General features: G+C 38.1%; 1 protein-coding gene across 2 annotated transcripts in view; it reads left to right on the top strand.

Annotated features, from left to right (window-relative positions):
• PDE4B (phosphodiesterase 4B) overlaps window positions 1-17,922 on the top strand; it is a 607,742-nt gene that overhangs the window by 203,576 nt on the left and 386,244 nt on the right. Inside the window, exon 1 of one of the 2 annotated variants that reach the window (XM_008058935.2) lies at window positions 6,382-7,457. The exons of the other annotated variant lie outside the window; for it this stretch is intronic. Coding sequence (XP_008057126.1) covers window positions 7,222-7,457 — 236 coding nt within the window. The 5' untranslated portion in view covers window positions 6,382-7,221. Of the gene's footprint in view, window positions 1-6,381; window positions 7,458-17,922 lie in introns of those variants that run through there. 2 annotated transcript variants of the gene reach the window in all.

The following is a 17,922-nucleotide window of genomic DNA, read 5'->3' as shown; positions in this document are numbered from 1 at the left end:
TTTTTTTGATTTTAATAGTTTGAAGGGTATTTTGTCTGAAATTAAGATGGCTACTCCTCGCTTTCTTTTGTATTCCGTTCGCCTGGAAGTTTGTTTCCCATCCTCTTACTTTGAGTCTGTGGATGTCCTTTCTAGTGAGGTGAGTCTCTTGAAGGCAATAGATTGTTGCCTGATGATATTTTATCCATTTTGCCAATCTATGTCTTTTCAGTGGTGCATTTAGTCCGTTCACATTTAGGCTAATAATTGAAATGCAAGAGTTGATCCCTGTCATAAGGTTCTTACAGAGTTGTTCCTGTTTATTTGTTGTCTTTCTTTGGGTTTTGGAGTTGGTTCATGTGTGTTTTTAATCTTTTGCCTGTACTCTTGTGAAGAATGTGTTGTTCTTTTTTCTTTTTCTTCTGTGTTCTGTACTTTCTTAAGTGTTTCTTGTAGAGGTGGCCTGGTAGCGGCGTAGGTTCGTAGGGATTGGATGTCTGGAAAAGATTTCAATTCTGCCTCATTTATGAAGCTTAGTTTGGCTGGGTAGGTTATTCTTGGTTGAAATTGTTTCTCTTTTAGAACTTTGAAGATAGGGCTCCAGGCTCTCCTGGCCTGAAGGGTTTCTGTTGATAAATCTGCTGCTATTCTAATTGATTTTCCCTGGTAGGTAGTCTGGCCTTTTTCTCTTGCTGCCTTTAGGATTTTTCCTTTCATAGTTACTTTGTTTAGGCGAATTATTATGTGTCTGGGAGTTGGTCTTCTCGTTTGTTGTCTTGCAGGGGTTCTCTGAATCTCTTGTGTTTGAATTTTTGCATCACTGATGAGATGAGGGAAGTTTTCTTGAATGATTTCATGAAATGTTTGTTCCAGTGTGGCCTCTGTTTCTCTCTCTGCCTCAGGAAGGCCAATTACTCTTAGGTTCGGTCTCTTGAAGTAATCATTCATTTCTTGAAGGTTTTGTTCAGTCTTTTTGAGCTTCTTTTCCATGTTTTTGACAGTTTGGGTTTGTTCTATGTTTTGCTTCGAGCTCTGAGATTCTTTCTTCTGCTTGGCTAATTCTGCTTTCCATGCTTATTAGTTTGTTATTTATTTCCATCACAGTATTCTTTACTGTTGTTGTTTTTGACATCAGCTCCTTCCTATTTTCCTCTTGTCTCTCCTCAATTTTTTTTTTATTCTCTCTATTAATGTCTTGATGTCTGGGTTTGTTTCATGTGACCAGTCATTCTGGAGGCTCTTCATTGTTTGTGTTCCAAAGTCTGTTTTCTCAGTGTCTGACCTCCCAGGCATCTGTGTGAGACCTATATTCTTCTTTTGGTTTTTCTTCATTTGTGCTTTTTTGTTGTTGTTGTTGTTTCCCTTTCACTACTTTTTCCTTCTCTCCACATCACCATCTTCTTTAATTATGTTATTCAGGGGTGGAGGGGTTGTTTTTACTTCTATTTGTTCAATCTCCTATTCTTCTTTATGTATTTCCTCTTACTTTTTTCAATTCTAGGTTGGGGTGGTCCTTTATGCACTTTTGAGATTTTCTTAAGGGGGTGCTGTGATTCAAAATCTGTCTGCAGGTCCTGGTATCTGCTGACAGGTGTATGAATAATCTAAAACCCACTTCCCACTGCCTTGGAATCTGTCCATGCATTGGGGTTGTAGGTTTACTCCCTGAAATAAAATGAAACAGCTGGAATAGAATGGAGCCGGCAGTGGGAGGAAAAGGGTGGTGGAGAGAGAGAGGAGTAAGGGTGAAAATAGAGGAGTGTACCAACAAATGGAGAGAGAGACAAAAATTGAAACATAAGAACAATAGACCACGGCTACAAAGTAACCAACTCCCATACAAAAAAACTAAAACATACAATGTTACTAACATACAAGCTTACCAACTTCCTTATTGGTGTGCTATTCCTCTATACAAAGATATGATTTACAGAGGGAAGAAAAGAAGGGAAAAGAAGGAGGGAAAAAAAAGGAGGGGAGGACAAAACAGAAGGAATGGAATCAAGTCAATAGACTAACAGAACCAATCAAGCTGAGAGTTTTCGTTTAAGTTGAATGTCCTTTCAATTCTGCTTTCTAGCTGTCTTTTCAGGCTGGTAAATTTATTCACAGTTAGGATCAGTTGCCCCTGGTCTGTTGTGAAACGCAGTTCAGATCATCACTCAGTTCACGACTGCCCTTTTCACCACTCAGATCTGTCAGATCTGGCCGGTTGTCTGTCAGGCTTCCATTTTTCCCCTTCCGGTGTTGTTACCTTGAATCGCCACCAGGTGGTGTTATCCCTCACTCCAGATGGTCTTTATCTCAGCTGCTGGCCGCCCCTAAGGGGAGGGAGATGTTGCCTCAAGGCACATGGGAGGAGACTCATGGCCTGCCAGGAGGTCTCGGTGGTAGGAGACCTCAGCAGAACTTGCTCGCAGGGGCTTCAAGGTCTGAAGTTGTGGATCACCTCAGGCACAGGCTGTGTGATGTGTAATGGCTACCTTGGTGGCAGCGGTTGCAGCTCCCCTCAGGCACTGACAGTGTGATGTGGAATGGCTGCCTGGGCGGCGGCAGCAGCAGCAGCCACAGTAGCAGCAGCCACAGTAGCTGCCCAGACCGCGGTGATGCCTCAGCGAAGTCTACGGCCAAGCTCTGTGTGAAGAGCAGGCTGCCGACGATGGGATCTGCAGCCTCCGGGGAGAGAACCAGAGTCTCTTTGTGTTCTCCTCGGTGGAGAATCTCACAGATCGAGCTGCCCCGTCGCCATCTTGCCTAATATCAGATTAAGTCTTTAATACCTATGCAATTTTGATGTTCTTGTCTGAAAGTGGACAAAATAATGAGCATTGAGTATACAAATATTTATCAAATAACTACTTTGTGCCATACTCTGTACCCCATTTCAGAAATGCAATATTGAATAAGATTCAGCCAAACCCTGAAGGATCTTATATTTGATGCCATCGGGAAGTCAAATAAGGAAATTCAACAGTATTTGCGGGATACATTTATAAGGATCAAGTAAAAGAACTTATTAGAAATGCTTACTACCTTTTCTGGCAGTAGGTGTGCCATAAATGTAAGTTACATCTGTATAGTTTCTTTATTCTTAAGAGCGGTCAGTTAATAACTGTGTTTTCCAGGATAGAGAGTCACTTTCATTCAGTTGAATGTTATCTTTTTTCAGTCCTGTTAGAATAATTCTCTAGTTTCATTTCTTAAAGCTGAAATACAAAAATTGGGAGAAGTTGCAATTTGGGGTGACATAGTTGTGTATAATAGTATTTTACTGTTACATACTGTTGTATAACAGCATATACTGTTGAAGAGGAATGGTTGTTTGTTCATGCTCTTGCATACTCACTTATTATCTTATCTTTGACTGAAAGAAGAGAACTTGTGTCTTTTTAATTGAATAGAGTCTAATGACTATGCCCACATGGTGTGTTGTTTTAGAAAGAAGAATCTGGATAGTGAAATAAAGATATAATCACAAATAATTCAACGGCTGATATTGATAGTCTTACATCTCTCTTTTATAAAGCTTCTAAATAAACTGTCATCTCAAATATCCAAATTTTCATTTATAGTAAATGGGAGCCATGTTATTTTGAATTCAGTGTTGTGTTAGATAAAATATTATTGTGCAGAAACTATAGTTTTGTACCTTTAAAATATTTTAGTTTTATAACAGTCCATTGAAAAGGGGTCACTCAGAGAAAATTTATTCCAGGACAATTTTTAAAGTCTGGAGAATATTGGATATAAAAAGAATATAATTATTTTCATCCAAAATAATTTTATTACAAGAATGTCAGTTTTTAAAAACACTTTAACCAATGTTATTATACTCACATACAATTTTCTTTGTTGAAATTAATTGCTTTTGTTATTAATATGATGAAAGTAAAAATGTTTCCATTCCATAATACTTACAAGTAATGCATTATTCAATTGTTTTTGGCTGTATAACTATATACAAATCCTCTAATGGTATTTTATTGTAGCAAATTCTTTTTTATTGATTTTTTTCACTTTTATTGTCTTGTACTTTGAAATTGTAGGAAATTCTTGATTCTTATTGCTTTGATAGGATATTTATCAGAAATTTCATTATTTAAAATTGAGCCATAGCTATAATTGGAATTCTCAAATATTTCCCAGGGGCAAATATCTGTACAATGATAAGTTGATCGAGAATTTTCATTTCTTCTTTTCAAGTGTCAAGGGCTAAAGATTATATATGAACAGAAAAGTTTTCATTTTATTCATTAGTTCCTTCCTAGGCATTGGACAAGGTACATATACTCTGTTGCTGTCTTTCCTGTTCTCCTTGCCAACCCTCTAAAAATAGTATTCTTTGCTGAAATAGAGTATTTGCTTTTACTGTGCTTTTGTTTACTTTTTCTTAGATAGCATCTCTTGTTTACTACTTTCAAAACTCATCTTCGATTTTGATAATTGACACATTGTCTCTATTTTTTTTTTTGGCATTTTGACTCTAGAATAAAAAAACTTTTATGCATTTGCCTGTAAACATACATTTTTTTTCTCAGAAATAAGAAATTCAGACTTTAAAAAGGTCTGATTATCTTTTAAATTTTGTATTTCAATTGCCTCTCTTTGGTATTCCTAAATTCTTTCTAGAGTAGGTAGAGTTAACAGACTTGCATATTTTTGAGAACTTCATTTCATAGGATGATTCTCGAAATCTCTTTAATTGGAATCTTGGCTGTCACAGTCAATAAGGTGAAAGGAGTAATGTGAAATCCACAGGATGTCGCATAAATTGGCAATAAGATTTGTAAAGTGATTATAATAGCACTGTTACACTGCTTTAGGTAAGTTTATGTCAACTTATCTGAACTACAGTTTACATACAGCTAAATCTGGGCTGTGAAATTTGTCATCATATTTTCAGGAAGAAATTCCTAAAATGCTTACTATATTTTGGCAGCTTTGTAAAGTAAATATAAGAAATATATTTTGTGACTTTGAATTACTATTTTAGTTTTTGCTAATATGTCACTCTGAGTAATGGCAAAATCACGCATCCTCATTTTGGGGGGGGTTGGAGTCTCACTCCATCACCCAGGCTGCAGTGCAGTGGCACACTCATGGCCACCCCAGTGTCGACCTGCTGGGCTCAGGCGATCCTTCTGCCTCAGCCTTTCAAGTATCCAGAACTATAGGTGCTATTCCAGGCCTGGCTATTTTTTTTTTTTTTTGTAGAGATGAGATCTTGCCATGTTGTCCAGACTGGTCTCAAACTCTTGGGCTCAGGCTATCCTCTTGTCTCAGCCTCCCAAAGTGCTGGAACTACAGACTTGAGCCACCATGCCCGGCCAAAGTGTTATAATTTAATTAAAGAGCACTCAGTTGGGAATCAGAATGCCTGGGTTTTAGTTTGAACTCGAAAACCAACTGCCAATGACATTCAGCAAGTCACTTAAGTTCTCTAGCTCTGCTGCCTTGTTTTTGGACTGAGAAGCTGAACAAGGTGATTATTAGGATTCAGGGCAAGACTAAAATCCCATGACTATACTTTTGCTCACAATATATTTTCATTAATTATTGAAATATTTATATGCTTGCCAGGGTAGTATCTGTAAACTAGTGGTTTAAACCTTTTTATTATATTTGAACCACTTCCCCAAGGGCTGGTGTGGAATCAACTTGCTCCTACACATCAGAGTTATTCTGTTCTTATTTAGCCCTTTAGATATTCAGCACATTTTTAGCCAGAGTATCTGACATACATGAATAATTTTATAAGGTGGACAACCTCACATCCTAGTGGAAAAATATATGTCTCCCTTTTTTACTGAAGTCTTACTGGGAATTATTCCTTTTCTGTCACTATCACTGACTAGCCCTGGTTCTGCTTTGTCAAATTTGTTTGAGATCAGGCTGGCCCTGGTGACAATCATTGCTGGTATAGACTTTTTACAACATACAAAAACTTAAATGCCACACTATTCTTTTTAATTCCATGTGCCCTTTTTAAAGTACAGAAGCTGCATTCCAGCATGTATCTAAATGTCAGGGTACCATGATCTACTTTTGGACTGAGAAATCTTTTGGACTCCCCTGCCCGTATGTGTCTTTCTTGCATCTTAGTGAACAAAGTGCACACACAAGCACTCTCAGATACATATACCACACACAAGCATATGGTATCTTGTACCCCTACCTGCATGCACACAGACCATGCCTATTGCTTGGCTGTGGACTCTGCACTTCAACTGGGAGTGTTCGTTTTTCCCGGTTGTTACCTCCATTTCAGATTGGAAGAGCTTTGCTGTCAGAAGTGGCTTTGCATCCAACATACAGCGACTGCTGTGGGCAACCCTTGAACAATGAGCTTAAGCAGAAGAATGAGGGTAATGTTTATTGGAATAAAGATTGGGCTTTAAATTCCTTGGGGGGATGAACCAAATCCAATGTTTTCCTGCTCACTGACATTTTTTATATTGATGCTGTTTGGGGTCTTCTGGAGAAGGAAGGCAGGAAGAAAACTTCAGCAAATCAGCTCTTTCATTCAGAAATGGAATTCAAAAGGCTGCTTTAGCTAGACGTTTTGACAAACCCTGATTTCATCAGTTTTTACTGCGACGAGGACAGTAGCCTCACAAATTCTGTGACAAGTGATGAGGGGGAAACAGAGTGCAGTTGTTTAAATAATCCTGGGCCAATAGCGGTTGGTAGGTGGAGTTACTGTTGTATGCATTACAGAGCAAGATAATTCTGAATGAAGACTTTAAATATTACACATGCTGGATGGATTCTGGTTCTGTTCTTTATGCAAACAAAACAAGGGACTAGGTGACTAGGTTTTGCTTACTATCCGTTAGTGAATGCAGCTTGTCTGATAAGATTTTGTTTTTAAAACATGTAAAGGATTTATCGGAAGCCCTTATGAATATTTCATGAGTTGATATATTCAGCTGAATGAATTCAGTGAGTGTCAGTGTGTAGCTTGCAGACAAACCTCATCCACAAGGAGGCTACTGACACTGGAAGCACTTTGGCGCATTTTCAGAGGCAAAGCCAGCCTGATAAAGCTCCTTGTGACAGCCCGACTTGCCATTCTTCCAGTATGCTGTTCTTGCGGTAAGCAGCTCATACGTTGGAGTTCCAGCTCCCTAAATTAAACTGCAAAGAGTTTGCAGACTTATCAGCCTCCTGACCTGCAGCAGTGTCCGGGCTATGTTTGAGGTTTTTGTTTTGGATGGTGAAAGCTAGCACTCCTCACAAGACATGACAGCAAAAGACTCTTCCAAGGAACTTACTGCTTCTGAATCCGAGGTTTGCATAAAGACTTTCAAGGAGCAAATGCACTTAGAACTTGAGCTGCCGAGACTGCCAGGAAACAGACCCACATCTCCCAAAATCTCTCCACGCAGTTCACCGAGGAACTCACCATGCTTTTTCAGAAAGTTGCTGGTGAATAAAAGCATTCGGCAGCGACGCCGCTTCACTGTGGCTCATACATGGTAAGACGGGACTTGGAGGTGCCTACTGTGCTTTTCTGATTCTTGCCTTAGCAGTGGTGATCGAGCAGTGTGGAAAATGGCATGTTTGAGTTTTGCTCCTAAGGCATATCGCAAGTGTGAAATGAATGGAGACCAGGTTCGCTGAAGAATACATAAATGCACAGGGTGCTGAATTAGCATTGTGCTACTGGCAGTTTCCAGATAAAATGTGCCTCTGACTGTAGAGAGGCGTAACATTTCTGCTTATAAAAAATACAGAGCTAATTATAGGTAAATAGAGGAATATGAGAGTTTTAAAAGTCAGGCTTTTGTTTAATCTCTGTTGAGACGAGAGGTGACTTTTCTGTTTTGTGACTGCTGATTCTTCAAGATGTTTTGAGGACATGAATATGTATTTTAATTTTAGCTCTAATTTATTTCTTAAGACAATGCATAAAGCCAAACTTAGTTTATTGTATTGCCATGTTTATAGTATATAAACCAGTGAATTTTTGATTTTCTGACTTTTATCTTTACACTACTTAAGGAAAGGGAAAACTAAGTTCCCACTTCTGAAATTGCACTGGTAATTACTTTTATTTATGATTCCAAATTGTTTTTGTCTTTAAAAGCCTTTTTTTCCCTTAAAGTACTTTAACATTCACAGATATTTTGGGAATGTCAAGTAAATAAAGCTAAGAACTCTCTATAAAAACTGCACTAGGCCTGCTACCTTTAATATATATGTTTACAAAGAATGTAAATAGCCTCCTTAAGCCATTGCAATAAGAAAATGCAAGAGAAAACACAGTAAAATTGGATCACTTTTTCCTGTAAAAGCTAGGCCACTTCAGATTTCTTTGACGAATATATATACTTATAATAAGGTACCTTTCAAAATTGGGTCTCTGTACTTCAGTTTTATTTACTAGGAACCATAGGAATAAAGGAAGCTCATATCTCTTAAAACCAATTCTAACAGTGATTCTGTGACTGCATGCTGGGTTGCCAACCAACATTATAAACTGAGACGACTTGATTTTTGAAAATTACCCTCACACTGGTTAGTTTCTACTTATCTAAAATGTTTATCTCCCTAATCTCCTGCATGGTACATTGGCAAGTTAAAGTTACCCCTAGAAAGATGTAGGTTGCCTTTGATGGACACCACATGGCTAGCCAACACTTGCTTTTCCTGATAAGTATGATATGTTTATTCCTGTTTTCTGACAATGGACTATTGTCCATATGATTGTTCTACTGGAGAATTTCTTTGCTCATAGACTTGATGTATTAAATTTTTTAATTTAATTGCAATCTATTACTTGTAGAACACATGTGATTAGTTTTTCAAAACCTACCAATGGTGGTAGCATTTGTAGAAAGAGGAGGTTTATATATAAGGACATACTGATTTGAAGAAGTCCTCTCTCAGGCTTTATTTCATCCCTAATGCATGTGTATTTCCAAATAGTTTGCTAAATAGTATAACTGAAGAGGGGAAGATGCTTAGATGTATTGTTAATTGATTCTCATAAAAGGAACATATATAGAAAATGCACAGTTAATAAATAAATGGATGTGTTTTACTACTTGAGTTAATAGTGAAGCATTTTATTTTGACCAAAAAGATATTTAATTTTAGATAACTAATTTTTAGATAATGATAAGTCTTCTTAAAATCTTGGTAATATTTTCCTTAATGTAGAGTATTGCTTCCTGAATATAATAATGTGACCTTTCTTTTTCTTACAATAAGTTTTTCATGTGCTAGGAACATAGAGATGTAAATACTGTATTATTTTTCTTTTCAAAAGAACTCAAATTTTAAATGATTAAAATCCAGTTTTACTCATGCATTATACAAATTTTCTTGCAGCAGTTTCCAAAAAGAACAATTAAATGATAACTGAGGTTACTTATGCTAACAAGATGATCTTCTTTTAGGTGAGTTAGAACAAAATTCTCTACAATTGCCAAAAAAGAACATACGTGACTTTGATATAATGTTCTGCTATATAGGTTTAGAGAATTCATCAATCATTAAATTTATAAAACAGCTTTAGTTATGACTGTGATTCATTTCTACCTTTTCCTCCTTCCAACTCACACATTCTCCTGCTTACGTTTCTTGGTAAAGTTCCATCAGTTTTCCAGCTCATGATGAAATCTGTATTTACATTTATTTCTAATGTTTTATCTGACTATACGCTTATTATTTTTCAAATTTATTTTCATCAAATGTAATGAAAATCTTTTTGATGTATCTTATATATTTTAATGGCTTTTAAAATCCTAACAATTATGTGCTTTTTTCCTCATGAAATAGTTACATGAGGATATAAGAGCATAAGTACTTTATTTCTGCCTCTTTGTCATAATAAAATGTAACCAACCTTTCACAATCAATGAATGGCATTTTCCAACCCATGCATTTAAGTTCGAGATTCCAAGACATGCACTTAGAAGTCTCTAAAAACATGTTATTACTTTACAGTAGACAGTAGGCTTCTTTTAAGAAGATTGGATTGTTTTGATTCCCGTGTTGAAATTAAAGTAATTTTCATGATGAAGGTAAACAATGAACAGACTGCAGTTTATGTCTAAACCCACCAAGCAGTTTAAAAAAATTTTTAGTTATTTGCAGATTTCATACTTGAGTCAAATGAATGTGTAGTTCTGGTTTTGAAAATCCAAGTTATGAAGTGTGGGCTAATGACAGAAGATTTAAGAAATATTGGTAAGATTCTGACTCTGGGATTATTTTCAAAATGTCTGAGGAAAAGTAGATATCCAGAGTGTTGTCACTGATCAGAGTGTTTACACAGTCTCAAATCTGGGAGGAATTTGGGTGATCAACTCCTTACTTCCTTTTACTCTTGGGCAGGATCACAGTCACTCCATCTTTGATGTATGGGAATCTGCCCATATTTTAAGACTCTAGAGAAAACACTTCTACAATCTCACTTTGTTCACACAATCTTACTACTTCATAGGCCAAGTATTGGCAAGTTCTCTCTCCTGATTATATTGTTAATATATAATGTATCATCTGTTTTTCTCCCTCAGTGGGTATTTTTTAAAAGACTTATAAGAATCTGTATGGATCTGAAGAGCATTATTACCTGGTCCCAGAGTTTTCTTTTTTTAGCCACTCAGTGTATATAACTGAGCACGTCTATGAGCAAGAAAAGAAAACATTCCAATAGCTACTATATTTTAAGTTTTTTACTAGAATGTTCACATATTTTTGTCTCATTTAAGTTTCGTTCAGGGTATAGGTACAGCCCAAATTGATGTTCCTTTTGGTATTACATGTTGCAAATATAAAAAGCATTCTGAATTGCTACTCTGTTTCCAACTATTTCTACTCCATTGCTATTTTGACTCTTAACCACCATTCCAAATTTCCAAATTCTTTTTTGAATTTTGAAACCCTAAATTGGATACTATACTTATTGTTAGATAGTGTGAGGAAATTTAAAAAAAAAAAAAAAAAAAAATATATATATATATATATATATATATATATATGTATATATATATATGTCATAGGTTGCAAAGTGTCAATGGAATGTTTCATATTACTGAATAGGGGGATTACTGCCAGAGTTCTCAGTCAGGGCATTTATCCCTAACCCCCATCAGAGGCGACAACTTCTGAAGCACACTTACACTTATCCCGTCTGACCAGTATGGCCTGCCTGTTCTTGCCTGATGCTTGCCCCACAGTGGTCCAGCTCTTTCAACCTTCTCTCCTTTGCTGGTGTTCCAGCCACCATCATCAGCTCGCCGTCAGCAGCACGATGCTCTGAAGAAAGCTGCCGGTGATGATCTTGACATCCTGGACGCACTGCACACCTTCTTGCTATGCTGGAATAGCAAATGTATTGGTGCGCACCACCCACTATCTGTCTGTGCATCCTTCAAAGGGAACAATATTCTTATAATTAGAAATTAGTTGGAGAAAAGAGACTTGTATTTTTCTTCCTTTTCTCCGTGTAGTTTTACCTATATCTTGGAAACCTTTCCTAACTTTAACAAAGTTATGAAATGTGTACTTTTGTGCTTAATATTTGAATTCAAATATATTTAAAACCATAGTTTATATTCTAAAGAAACTTACACTTGGCAAGACAAATCTGTGATAAACCCCACCTGAGAAAAATAAAAATAAAACAATGAACATTATATATAGTTTACCTGAGTTTCTCATAATTCTAGGCACACTTACTGTATTATGCAACTTAGTCCTAGTTCATTAGCTAAATCTACTAAGTCTGTGCCAGTAGTATTCATCAACTGTTTGGAGTTCTTTCTTAGTAACACTGGAAATGTTTTTGAAAGATGTCTGTGTCTTTACATATTTATTGATTGAACATTTGATTGAACAGAAACATTTGTTGAGAGCCGTCTATGCACCAGGTCCTACACTGGGGTTTCAGGAGACACAAAATGAGAAAGACAGATCTTGCCTTCGAAGAACTCAGATACAACAGAAAGACAAACCTGTGCATTACTAATTAGTCAATGGAGTGGGAATGATTCTGTTGAAGAACATTATTCAACTTGTCATGAGAGCCCTGAATAAATACCTACCACTGGAGAGTGGCTCATGTGTGAAAGAAAGTTTAGAGAAGAGATAACATCTGTGTGGGGTCTTAAAGAATGAAAAGGCATTTTCCAGGAGAAGAGTGGACAGGAAGACATCCTTTTGACCAAGCGAACAATAATTAGAAAATTTCATGAACAAATACTAGTAATAATAGCTCCCATTTACTCAGCACTTATCATGTGTTGGACATTGTTCTAAATATATTTACTCATTCAATCACCTAAAAGTCTATGAATTATATACTATTATTTTTATTTTTTAACTGAAGAATCGAAGATCAGAGAGATAAGTAGTTTGCCCATGTCTACAAAGCAAATAAGCAACTGAAACTGGGATCTGACTCTGAGCACAAGGGAACGTATACATGGTTCAGTGTGGCTATAGCCTAAGATGCAAGGCGGGAAAGCTAGGAAGGAAGACTGTGATGAGGGCTATTCTTTCAGGCTTCCAGGATCAAGATGTGGGGCTTTACCTCCATCATCAGCGAGGGGCCACTACAGGTTGTGGGAAGGGGATGGCCATAGCGAGTTCTCACTTTGGAAAGATCCTCTGCAGGCCTGTGGAGAATGGGTGGAGGACGAGGAGCTTTAAGGCCAAGGGAAAAGAGACAGTGTGCGTTTGGGAGATAATAACTTCTTATGTTGTATATTCCATCACGTTGAAAACTATGCTGATGACTTTCTTTATGACTTAGCAAATTACAGTTTATGAAAAATGGGAGGAAACATTTTTCATGTGTGTGTGAACATGGGGTTTCTGCATGCATTGCCTGCAACGCGATGCCATGTGTAGTCCTAGTGGCGACATACCCCCACATGCGCCAACACCAGCAAAGATGCACAGGAAGTGCCTCTGGGGAAACCCTGTTAGCTCAGTCTTAGTTTACTGGAGGTGCTTTGCATTTTGCTTTAAGTGAAGACTTCTGGTGGGTCTTTTAAACAGAGTCCAAAGTCTGAATCAAAAGCAAGTAGAAATCTATGCCTCATAGCCTGAGCCTGCTGCTTTAATCAGAGCAGACGTTGTATCAGGACATCTATAAATTGTGCCTTCCCGGCCTTTCAGTGTCCTCAAGTCTTCGATATATTGGATTTTAAAAATACTTACTGTAAAAGGGCTTTGTAAAGTCATGATGACAACCCTTCAGGACACAGGCCAAAAGGGGACCTGACGAGCTTGCCCACTGCCTGACTGCTAAAGACTGAGCCCATTTTGCTAAATTCCATTTGTTCTCTTTTTCCATTTCTCCCTCTTTTGTTGCCCCTCAGTTTTTCTCCTTGGGTGTTTACGGTGCTTCTTTGTCTAACATCACTGTCAAGACATCAGCAACGTTATGCAAGAAGCGTTTAAGTGATTCTCAGAAAAGCATCTCAAACGCTTACCATGGTTTTTAGGCCCTCCATCAGGGGTCCTCAAACTTTTAAAACAGGGGGCCAGTTCACTGTCCCTCAGACCGTTGGAGGGGCGGACCATAGTTTTAAAAAAAGGCGCCCCCTATCTGCAAAAAAAAAAAAAAAATAGATCTAACTTCAGGAAAAAAAGAACCCCTTAACCGCAAAAAAAAAAAAAAAAAAAAAAAAAAAAAAAAAGGCCCTTTTAACTGCAAAATTAAAAAAAAAATAGACCTCCTAACTTAAAAAAAAAAAAATCCTAGCTTGTTCTTACCTCGGTCTCAGGCAGCAGCAGGCTCTGCACAGGCAAGCTCATGACTCGGCCGATCACATCCGAGACTGAGAGGAGTCGAGCGACAGGGGAGTCGGAGAGTGCGACGCCCATTCCACACTTGCGCACTGCGGGCCGCACCGGCAACTGCTAGGCAGGACCGGCAGCGGAGGCAAAACACCCAGTGGGCCGGATAAATGTCCTCGGCGGGCCACATGTGGCCCGCGGGCCGTAGTTTGAGGACCCCTGCCCTACGTACGTTATCTGGAGCCAGGCTGTCTCTGACCTCATCCCCTGTTCTCCAGCCTTGTGAGCCTTCTTTCTGTTCTTCAGCAAACTAAGCACGCTTCCACCTTCGGGCCTTTGCACTTGGCTTTCTTCTGCCTGGAAGATGAGCACCTAAATGTTGACATGGCTCACTCTTACTTCCATTCAGGTTTCTGCTCAGATGTCACGATCTGGAGAGGCCTTTGCTGATCCCCTTATCTAAATACCACCATTGCACTTTCCAGCCCCTTACGCTGCTTTTTGTCTTCTCTTTGGTACTTATTACGACCTGAATATACATTATAGACATGCTTATTTGTAACGATGTTTTATCCTTTTATGGTCTGCCACCTTGCTAGATTGCATGAGGGGAGGGCTTCTTTTCTTGTTTTCTATACCCCAGGATCTACAAGAAAGGCTGACCTTGGACAAGTATTTGCCGAAGAAAATCAAAGAAAGAATGAACATGATTCCTGTTTCCTGCTCTTTATTCTCAGAGCACTTTTCCTTTAGCCTGATGTAAAGAAGGAGGACAGGAAGCTCAGCTGATACTTCCTGTTCAAGCACCCTTCCGCCAACTCATCTCGTAATAGCTGTGCTCCCTTGTGTCAGGAGGGCTACTCCAACTTGCTTCCCGTTTTGTGTTCTACGATATTGCAGAAACAGGCTTCACTGCAATGTCTCACTAGAAGCAAAGTGCTGTTCATGGTAGCTATTTTTTTTTTTTTTTTTTTGAGTCGGAGTCTCACTCTGTCGCCCAGACTGGAGGGCAGGGGCCGCTCCCGGACACCGCAGCCTCGACCCGCTGGGCTCCGGTGATCCTTCGGCCTCAGCCTTCCAAGGAGCTGGAACTACAGGCGCACGCTACCACGCCCAGCTAATTTTTTGATTTATTGTAGAGATGAGGTCTCGCCAAGTTGCCCAGTCGGGTCTCGAACCTTGGGCTCAGGCAATCCACTCCCCTCAGCCTCCCAAAGCGCAGAATTACAGGCTGAGCCACCGAGCCCGGCTCGTTGTAGTTATTTAACTAAGCCACCATGTACAGATCATACTACCTACCCTGTGGTGCTGTAGAGTAAATGTTTGTCTGTAGCACCGTCCGATTACTTATTTGGCTGTTCTTTATGCATCCAGCAACACAGTCAGTGCTTCCGCTCAGGAAAGCTCTGCTCCTCTCTCATCAACTGTCTGAGGGGAAATGTTATATGAAGGAGTCTCTTTGTTACTTGCCTTCGAAATGTTTACATAGTACATATTAGAATACTTAATTATCTAGATTTTTCCACTGATACAACATTTACATTATTATCACTAGCAGTAGCTACAGCAATTTGAGCTTTTTATAGGACTTCCCCAGGGAAATTGGAAGTAAGAGTCTGTAACTTGCAGAGTGAGGAAATCGCGAATTAATAACCCTTGTACTCTAGACAAGACATCACCAGGAGGGAAATGTTTCTCTTGGTGTTTCTTTCTCTCTCTCTACCCCTCCCCCTCTATTTCTAAATGAGGATCTCTATCACTTGTGCTAATTTGTTTGACATAGATATGTTTGAATACCATTGTGTACTTTTAGTTTAAAAAAAAGCAACTTGACCTTCTCAGGTTGCTTCTTGGGAGAACTCAGGGAGAATGAGAAGGACTGCTTCTCAAGACCTTTGTGAAAGAGAACGCCTGTGACAACAGTGTGTTCCCCTGAGGAAGCCAGACTGGTCCTCTTCCTAAATACACCTATCACAACCTAGGCTTCTTGCAAGCTATGCAGATTGGAAGTAAAGGAGTGGAGGGTAGTGTGGACACTACTACCCTCCACTCCTTTTCTGGAATATCAGTGTTCTAGGAGCCATTTTGGAGATTCTTTGAAAAAGAGGGTGGTGATGTTTTGTTTCCTGGTCTTGGGTCTGAACAAAGTCGCATAAATAATTACCGGCTTGGAGAATTTTGGAGGATTCTCACACAGATTCCATAGTCTCCAAGAACCAGTTTAGGAGATGAATGAGGAGCAAAAATAAATTTGTTTAGCTGTGCTTGAGAAGTCACAGAAATTTCACCACAATTATATACATTTAATATGTCCAGGAATGGCAGCAGGATAAGTGAGTGGAATAGAAGTACCTGTGGGTGAGGGAGAGGTCACTGGAGTGAAAATTTACAGTTCCAAGAAGTTGAAAGAATAGTGCAATGAGCACCCTTTACCTGGATTTACTCACTGTTACTGGCTTTCCACATTTATCTTTTTGTCTCTCTGCATATATAAAATCAGATGTATGTTTTCTTTACGCGGAAGAGAGCACATTTGTTTGGAGAGCAGCAGTTGGGGATCAAAGGAAGACGAATATATATTTTAAAGTATGAAATGATTTCCATTTCATAAGCATGCTCTTACTGTAATTCATCCTTGTTTCTGCCTTTATTCCCTATGATTGTTGAGTGGTATTCCCTTGTATTGGGTATTCTACAATTTGTGTAACTACTCAGCAGCTGAATGGAAATTTGGATTTCCAGCTTTTTGCTATTTTGAATAAAAATACTATAAACATTCACACACAGTTCTCTGGGTAAACATATATTCTGATTTTCTTAGGTCAATACCTTGGAGTGGTATTGCTGAAATGTATGGTAAAGTATATGTTTTATTTTATTAAAAAACTGCCAAACTATTTTTCCTAGTGGATGAATCGCTTTACATTTCCACCAGCGGGAATATATTCCCTTTATATTTCTTTAATATTCCCACAAGAGGTCTTATAACTCTGTGGCTGTGTGAGCATTTCCTATTGTCAGTTTTTAAAGACTGTATTCTTTCTAATAGGTGTGCAGTGACAAATCATTGTGATTTTAATGTGCATTTCCCTAATGATTAATGATATTAAATATCTTTTAATGTATTTATTTACCATCCTCATCTCTTGGATTGTGTCCATTTTTAAAAATAAATTTGAAATGGAGTTGTTGATACAAGTCAGGAATCAGTAAACTTTGCAAAGAGGTTTTCTGAAAAATATGAGTTAATTCTTTTTTTTTGTTTTGAAAGCAGGATTTACCCAGAGGACAGAAAAGCTCCCAGAGCAGGAGGGGGGGACCCAAAAGGGTTGCCAGTTAATTCTTAATGGTATACTAACATACTGACAAGTTATGAATAAGTTTGAAAGTCCATTTTTTTAAAAGGAAAACTATTGAAACAGTTACAGTGGAGGTATAAAGGTATCTGTAATAGTTTGTGGCTTTCCTGGGCGATCAACTGTTGATTTTAGTTACTTAAAACAATTTCTAAGATGTATGTAGCATTAAAATTCTCCTTTCTCAAGAAAAGGTGCTATTTAAAAAAAAATAAATCTACAAAAATAATATCATTAGTATGGAACATTATAGAACGTCTTAATATGCTACTCGTGGAATTCTAATATTGTATAATTTTGATATTATCTTAAATTTTATTTTTATGGTTAATCTTTGTTTTGTGTGTCTAGATTGTCAGTATTTTTTTTGATTTGCTATTGAAATTTTACATCAATCAATTAATTGTCCTAGACCTTAATTTCTTCATTTGTAAAATGTAGAAATAGCCTGATGTCCAGTTACTTTTAAATGTTAATTTTTAAAACAAATGTATCTAACCTACCAGCCGCCTGTCTCTTGAGATTATGTATTAAAGTGCTCAACACAATACATAATGCAGTATAAGTCACATAATAGCTGTTATTGTTTAATTATCTGACTAAATCTCTAAATATACACAAACATGCACATAATTGTCAGACTTGGTTAATAAAGCAAGAACTATTTTTGTATTTTTTGATTGTTTTGTTTTGTTTTGTTTTTTGAGTTGGAGTCTCACTCTGTCACCCAGACTGGAGTGCAGTGGCCGCTCCCGGCCACCGCAGCCTCGACCTGCTGGGCTCCGGCGATCCTTCCGCCTCAGCCTTCCGAGTAACCGGATTTACAGGC

The sequence above is a fragment of the Carlito syrichta genome, unplaced genomic scaffold, assembly GCF_000164805.1.
Source record: "Carlito syrichta isolate Samal-C Ts95f unplaced genomic scaffold, Tarsius_syrichta-2.0.1 Scaffold303653, whole genome shotgun sequence".
Taxonomy (NCBI): Eukaryota; Metazoa; Chordata; class Mammalia; order Primates; family Tarsiidae; genus Carlito; species Carlito syrichta.
The sequence above is the reverse complement of the archived record's forward strand: the minus strand, read 5'-3'. Positions and strand labels throughout refer to the sequence as shown.